This window comes from Pistacia vera, unplaced genomic scaffold (assembly GCF_008641045.1).
Source record: "Pistacia vera cultivar Batoury unplaced genomic scaffold, PisVer_v2 Contig487, whole genome shotgun sequence".
Taxonomy (NCBI): Eukaryota; Viridiplantae; Streptophyta; class Magnoliopsida; order Sapindales; family Anacardiaceae; genus Pistacia; species Pistacia vera.
Genome location: NW_022196320.1, coordinates 810,123 through 817,382, shown reverse-complemented (window position 1 = coordinate 817,382; position 7,260 = coordinate 810,123). Strand labels below are relative to the sequence as shown.

The 7,260-nt window shown below is 36.5% G+C and overlaps 2 protein-coding genes across 2 annotated transcripts; both read right to left on the bottom strand.

Annotated features, from left to right (window-relative positions):
* Positions 1-2,040: 2,040 nt before the first annotated feature.
* Positions 2,041-2,592, bottom strand: LOC116104824 (geraniol 8-hydroxylase-like). The gene is made up of 2 exons (XM_031391257.1): positions 2,526-2,592; positions 2,041-2,456 (listed from the first exon to the last, which is right to left on the bottom strand). The coding sequence occupies exons 1-2, from the start codon at positions 2,590-2,592 to the stop codon at positions 2,041-2,043; spliced, it is 483 nt and encodes a 160-aa protein (XP_031247117.1).
* A 1,529-nt stretch (positions 2,593-4,121) lies between these two features.
* Positions 4,122-5,931, bottom strand: LOC116104862 (transcription termination factor MTERF4, chloroplastic). The gene has a single exon (XM_031391294.1). It carries the CDS (start codon positions 5,689-5,691, stop codon positions 4,189-4,191), a length of 1,503 nt encoding a protein of 500 aa, XP_031247154.1. The 5' UTR covers positions 5,692-5,931; the 3' UTR covers positions 4,122-4,188.
* Between the last annotated feature and the right edge of the window lie 1,329 nt (positions 5,932-7,260).

Sequence of the window (7,260 nt, the reverse complement as noted above, 5' to 3'; positions counted from 1 at the left end):
TTTCCTTTCTCTCCCATATTCGGTTAACCACCTAACATCACCCTACCACTATCGCCTCTTCTTTTTCTTCTTCTCCTCTTTTCCTCCTCTCTTTCTTCTTCTCTTCCTCCTACTTAGTTTCTTCTTCCCTCTTCTCACTTCTTGGAATAACTCCGCAACCGCTGGATTTGGCTGCCATAAGGTCATCATGCTATGGCCAAATTTGGCCACAGCGTGATGGACTTATGACAGCCAAAAACTAAAAGCCTCCACCTACTACTATGACCACTCCGCCACTGACCTTTGCCCTTCCAGCCATTGTGCTTCGCCGTAGTCGAGCATTTCCTTGACTGTCATCGCCATCGCTAGGTTTTGGAAAAAATTTGGTTGTTCGATTTTTGTGGGAGATTGAGGACGGATTTTGATTTTTGGTTGATTTGGTAGGGTGTTTGGTTGTTTTTGCTACAGATGATTGGTTTTTTTAGGTTGTTGATGGATTGAAGTTGGTATTTTTGAAGTTTTCTATGACTGTCCCCCAAGTGTTCGAGAAAAGTCCGAGAGATTTACTTTTGCTTTTTGAGGTGACTGGAGAGGGAGAAGGGCTACGGCGCGATTGGGTTTCACAAATGCAACTAGCTGGTGCGATTGGATAAGAGTGTTGGTGCGACGTTGGGTGGTGATGGTGATGGTGGCTAAGTTTTGGGTGGTTTTGTGGTTGAGTTTGTGGTGGTTTGTGGTTGAATTTATGAGTGATTTGATGGTTGTTTGGTGGCGGCAGGACTGACTTTGGGGTTTAGAGGGATTGCAATGGTGGTGGTGGTGGTGGTGGTGGTGGTGAATTTGGGGTTTCGGTCATGATAGTGTTGAAAGGTGGTGGTGGTTGGATGGTGATGGTGGCAGTGAAATCAAAAGTTAACGGTAGTATAGGAATAGCATACTCTACAACAGTTTTAGAAGTCAAAATTCATTAACAGAGTTAATTTAAAGGTGAGAATCCATAATTTACGAAACATGAAACGAAACGAGGGGTGGGAACTTTACATTTCACTTAACCTTGGGTGGGAACATGTCATTCACTCTTTAAAATATTACCAATACTTTGTACACCTATGAAATTGATTTGTTGAATTTCAATCATGTAGGAGAGTGGAGAGGATTGTGTTGAGATGGTGGATATAGATTAAAAAAATAACAATAACAGAGAAAAAGGTTTTATTTCAAAGAAAGGGTATGTGGTGGAATTATAAAAATAATAATTGGATGATATATTTGACAACGATGATATATTTGACATGAGAAAAGTTTTAGAAAAATCTAAAAAGAGCTTATGAGAAAAGTTCAAATTTTGAGCTTCTCCCAAAAACCATAAAATAGTTTTGTTATAATTATATAAACACTTTTGAAATGTAACCAAACAACCTAAAAAAAAAAAAAGTGTTAAGGTAACATACTTATAAGTAGTTGAATTGTTTTGGAATTTTCATCTCCATCGCCTTAGATTCTAATCAATTACGTGTAGCTCCATCTAATACTAAGAGAGGCCTGCACATTCTTTACATATCTAATCCTCATTTTTCAACTCTAGATGTTTCTTTATCAATTCATTAAACATTGAAACATTAAAAGTTATTTGTCAACTTCTTTCTCTAACATGTAGGTATCTTTATTCTACGAAATTTGACATATACAAACTTTTTTTTTTCTTTCATATTAATCCTCGTTTAAGGTTTATTTAATTAACCAGTGGGGCTGATTAGCATCACTCAAAGAAGATTTTTTATCACTTAATCAAATATTAAAACATCTAACTAAAAACATATAATTATAACGGGTTCATCTGGCAAGTCAAACTACACTGTTTCAATGATAATAACGGGTTCATCCCTAAGATTTGGCTTAAGTAACTACACTATTTTTAGAATTTTTTAATAACGTTTTGGTTCCTATGCGACATGAGTAACATTTTAGTCAGTTATAGAGACTAAAACGTTACTAATAGAACCAAAACATTACTAAAGTATTACTTAAGCCAAACCTCATGGACGAAAGGGTTATTTTTCGCTATTTGCACGCAACAGGGACAGCTCGTAGCGGCTGAGCCTTCTGTAAAGTGAGGCCAAACTTGTCTTCCCTGTCCATCTTCTCAATTGTAACACCATCTCCAAGCTTCCAATCAAAGGCGTGAAGAAGTGAACCCAACATCAAATGCAGTATTCTGATTGCCAGTGGCAAACCAGGGCTTATTCGCCGTTCCCCACCAAACAGAATGAGCTCGAAGTTTCTGCCTTTAACATCAACATCCGACCCCAAAAATCTTTCCTGGACAAAACTGTTTGAATTTTCCCATGTGTTTGCGTCTCTGCTAATCGCCCATGCATTGACTAAAACTTGCGCATCCTTCGGACTTTGAAGCCATTGATTTCCACGTCTGTCGAGGCTTTCCGGGGAAGTAAAAAGGGAATCGTTGGGTGCAAGGTCTGAAAGTTTTTTTAATGATTGCTAAGGTAACTGAGTGATGTTTGATTCCTCAACTGGGTTCCCTTTACCTATAGCTTGCTCCAGCTCTAATCGCGCATTTGATAAAGCTTCAGGATTCTGGAGTAGTTCCGTCATTGCCCATTCCAGTGTGTTCGAAGTTGTGTCAGTACCGGCAGCAAATAATAACCCTATTATGCATAAAACTTGCTAATGAAGAAAGAATATGTAACACTCCAATCCACTATCAAGAATTTGTCCGATTTGTATATTGTCGGATTCGGAAGAAATGACTATGGTGGTCACCTGACCAAGTTTAAGACTCATTATGGAGCCATGAACCTTGGCGAACTTTTAGGTTTGACTATCTATAGTCATCAAAAGGAGACAACTATCATTAAAGATCCAAAATGGTTAAAGATATAAAATTGTAGATTGAATGCTCTACCTTCACCTATTCTTGTTTTTTTTAGCCTATCATAATCAAAGGACATCATCAACCTTTCAGATGATACAAAGCTTAAGCTATTTCCCAGTATTTTCTCTTTATCAATATTTTTCACAAATTGCTTGATGTGATGGCAACGGCCCTTGCAAGCCCCCGGCATTGCTCCCAATTTGGGTCCCTAGCCAGATGTGAAGGCAGTTGTCTTCATTTCACTACTCAGTTTTTGGATCAGTAACATTAATCAAACACAACCGTAGCAATTATAATATTGCAAAAGATCAGAACTGAGACAACAATACCTGATTTCAGGTCTGTCACCATTACCTTATCTGGGTGACTTCACTTGGCTGACCATGGCAACTGTCCTATTAAGTATCAATTGCCTCGTTCAAACCAACTGCCAGCTAATATTTGATGTTCAATCAAGCCAATCTTGGATCTTATGTAGTGTTTATCATCTCATACGTTCAATCAAAATCCATAGAGTGTATATTGCAGTGGAAAGATACAGAGTGATGAAAACTCAGGCAAATAATAATAATAATAATAATAATAATTCCTCTGGCAGTATGATTATAAACAAGAACACACACTAGACATGAAAGAGAAAAAGTTCTGCATTACATTTAAATTTAGGTTACAGCACTGTTAATTCATGGAATTTATGTAGCCTTCAAGCACAAAAAACATGTTAAAACTTTAAGAAGGATGCTTGCCCATCGCATCTCAACATGCTAATACAAGCTACGCAAGCAACTATATAGTTCCATACTGAGATTCATCAACAGTCCCCCAAAGACACCTTAAGAACAATAGAAGTAAGTAGATAATGAAAACAAACACATTTAACAATTGACATCATTGAACAAAGAATCCATTAACCAAGTAGCACCAACAAGTGCAAAAAGTTCATCACGAGAAGCAGGAAACAAGAAGAGGTGAAATGGGAAAGTAGCACCAACAAGTGCAAAAAGTTCATCACGAGAAGCAGGAAACAAGAAGAGGTGAAATGGGAGATGATTAGATTACCAAATTGGTTAATTGTTTCAAAATTTGAAATAAAAAAAAAAAAAAAAAAAAAAAATACATACTGCCTTAAGAGAACATCAACAAGTTTATAATTGTAATTATGGACAATTGTGAACAGAGGAACTTGCTTTGTTGAATATCAAACACAATAGAATTCAAGAAAAATATGACAAGGAAAATGCTAACGAAGTAAATTCCTCACATTCCATGTAGAATTTGAAATCAAACTTTTTTCATTGATTAAATGAATAAATTTACTAAAGAGATACAGTACGTCTGTATAGCACTTCGTCATCACTCTCATCTTCCTCGTCTGACACAATCTCACTCCCTGGTAGCTCTAATTTCCCACCCATACAAAATGATGGACCCAAACTCTCAGATTCAATGTAATCACCCTGCAATCTCTCTTCAAATCTCTGGTCACTGCAGTTCAGGAACCAATTCAGCGAACATCTGATCCCCTTGCTTTTTAATCTTTGATATCTGGGTTTGATCCTTGATTCCAAGCTGTAAGTAAAGTACTCCGGAAACTCCACCAGCTCTTTCAGCGGCCTCCCCATCTCACTCTTATAGAAGTAAAAACTGTTCTTCATGAGCTCAACTCGACATGCAACTAACTGTGGACATTTCACAACCATGTTTGCCACATCTGCAGAAGGTATTCCCCGCCTCAAAAGAAACTCAACAGGCTTCAAAATCACATGTTGGTTAAGGCTAACAACTTGCGGCATCTTCTCTACCACACGTGCAAACCCTTCTGGATCAATCTTGAGCTTCAGACTAAAGAAATATTGCTGTGAAGACATCTTAGCTTTCAGAGGCAAACCAAGAATTTGTGGAAACTGTGCTATGACCAGTGCGAGCAATTCCCTCCTGATCCCAAAACTAACCAAACAATCCACATTTGGTTTAACAGTCTCTTCAAGATCATACCCAAGAATATATGCACGCTTCTCCAACATCCTAGCCAAAATCTTAATCGGCAAACCCAAAGAAACCAAATAATCAACAAGTGGCTTAATAACAGTCCCAACTCTCATTCCCAAAAAATATGGATATTGAGTCACCATGGGACCAATATCTCTAGGACTAACACCAATACTAACAAGATAAGCAACAGAAGTACTCATCGTTCCTTCCAGCTTAAACCCTAATAGTTCAGGATACTTCATCAAAACATAACCAAGATCCTGCTTTTCAACATCAAGTCCGCGTAGAAACTTCACAACAGGCATAAGCTCAACAACCACACTCGCGTGCAACACTTGCGGATAATTCTTAACAAATTCACCCAATTTCGACTTCTGAATACCGATTTTCTCTAAATACCCTAACACTGGAATCATATTTTTTCGCATGCTACAACCTAGCATCAACGGGTACTCATTAATATCATCGACAGTCAATCCCAATTTCTGCAAGAACACGACACGTTCCTCCATAACCTCAACAGTAGAGGGCAGCTCAAGACCCTCTAATTCATCAGGAATTATGCCCAAATTCTTGAGATAATCACAAATTTTAACACGGTTAACAAGTTTCTCTTTTTTCCCTTGAACAACACCCCAGGTGACAGAGGGCATCTCATATTCAGGAAAATTGGTTGAAAAATAACAAACCTGAGCAGCCCTAAAAGGGTTTTGGATTAAAGGGTTTCGGGGGCATGGGTTTTGCGGGGTTTTGATTTGAGTGTAAAATACATAAGGGTTTCTCAATATGGTTAAAAGTTTTCTTCTATTAAACAAAGTTGAGCTCATTCTATTCTACTATATGATACACAAAAAATAAATTTCAATCAAATCAAATCAAATTAACGAAACTGGAACCAAACTAAAGAGAAGTACAAAAATGGCTGACCTCGGTGGTGATGTGAGAGATGCTTCAATAGTTCTGCAGAGAAAATGGGTTAAAATAATAATAAGTTTTAAGATTGTTTATGTTATCATTTAATAGAGAGAAACGAAAGGAGTTTAAATGGAGTTTTGGTTTGTCAAATGAAAGCAGCGAAGGGAAATGATGGCTGGTCGATAGTGACGGGCTTAATGGTTGATGACAGCGTCCAGCAAATTCTGTGCTGGGCCTGGACCTTCTAGGCTAAGCCAGGGTTGATTGGGCTGCTGTCAAGACAGCGGCCTGAAGAACTTGGGCTACTGTCGTGACGAAATTAATAACAGTAAAGGGTAAAACAGAACAGTATAAATATATCAGTCCTCTTCTCACAGACGTGAAAGTTATAACTTAACAAAATAATAATAGATTAAATATTTTTTATTATAAAACAACGATAAACATATTTCCACCGGCTGTTATCTATACATTAGAATAGTATGAGCTTTAGTTTACCATTTTTATTATTTTACTCTTTTGCGAGTAATATTATGTTTATATCAACATCTTATGTCATTCTCTTTCATCATGACGTGACGATTGATGTGGTAGCGTTACCTTATATGTCATGTTAGTGAGTTACCACATCATGAACCTTTAAAATTTTTAAAAAATAAAAATAAATTATTTGCCCAAAAATTCAAATACAATTTTTCCTAAATGAGAACTCTAAATCAATTTCAATTTCACTCAAATTTCCTTTCAATCTTGAAAACTCTAGCCACAACCTTCTCAAATTTCCTTTCAAATTTTTGAAAATCAGAACCCTAGCATCTTTGATTTTCTTTCTTGTTTGTGGTTTCATTTTGTTGGCGAGTTTGCATCTAGGTTTGTTAAGGGTGGCGACGGATGTGTTAGCTGATGCGTAATCAATAGAGTTCATAGTTTCAACAGTAAGTTTCAGTATTCATTGACTTTTTCCATGGCTTTATATGCTTTTGACATGATATTATGTTTTTAGAAGAAGATAGTGAAGCAACAATCAAATGTTTGTCTTATAAGTTTTTTTGGGTTTGTTTTGGTTTGGGGGTGATTCAACAAACAAGATTGATGCAATTGTGAATTTGCATCATCGTAATTGCATTGACTGTAAATTTAATTAAAAATTGTTTAATTTTTTTTGGTTTTGCTATGGCCTTTTTATGTCTATTAACGACTTATAATGCATTCCTGAATAAGATACACTAAATTGAGTTTTGTGATATCTTGAATATGGACAGAGTTAATAGACTGATAAAATCTCTTAGCATAATGTTTGGAAATTAATGAATTCTGAAAGGGAAAGAAATTAATGGATTCAACAAAATATAATTAGGTGGATTCTGGTTAGTTTAAGTACTTTGAGACAAAGATTCATGTTAAGTTATCTTCTTATTCAAAGTATACAGAATATATAATCAGCTACAGTTACTATTTTGGTAATTCCATTTGATTATGAG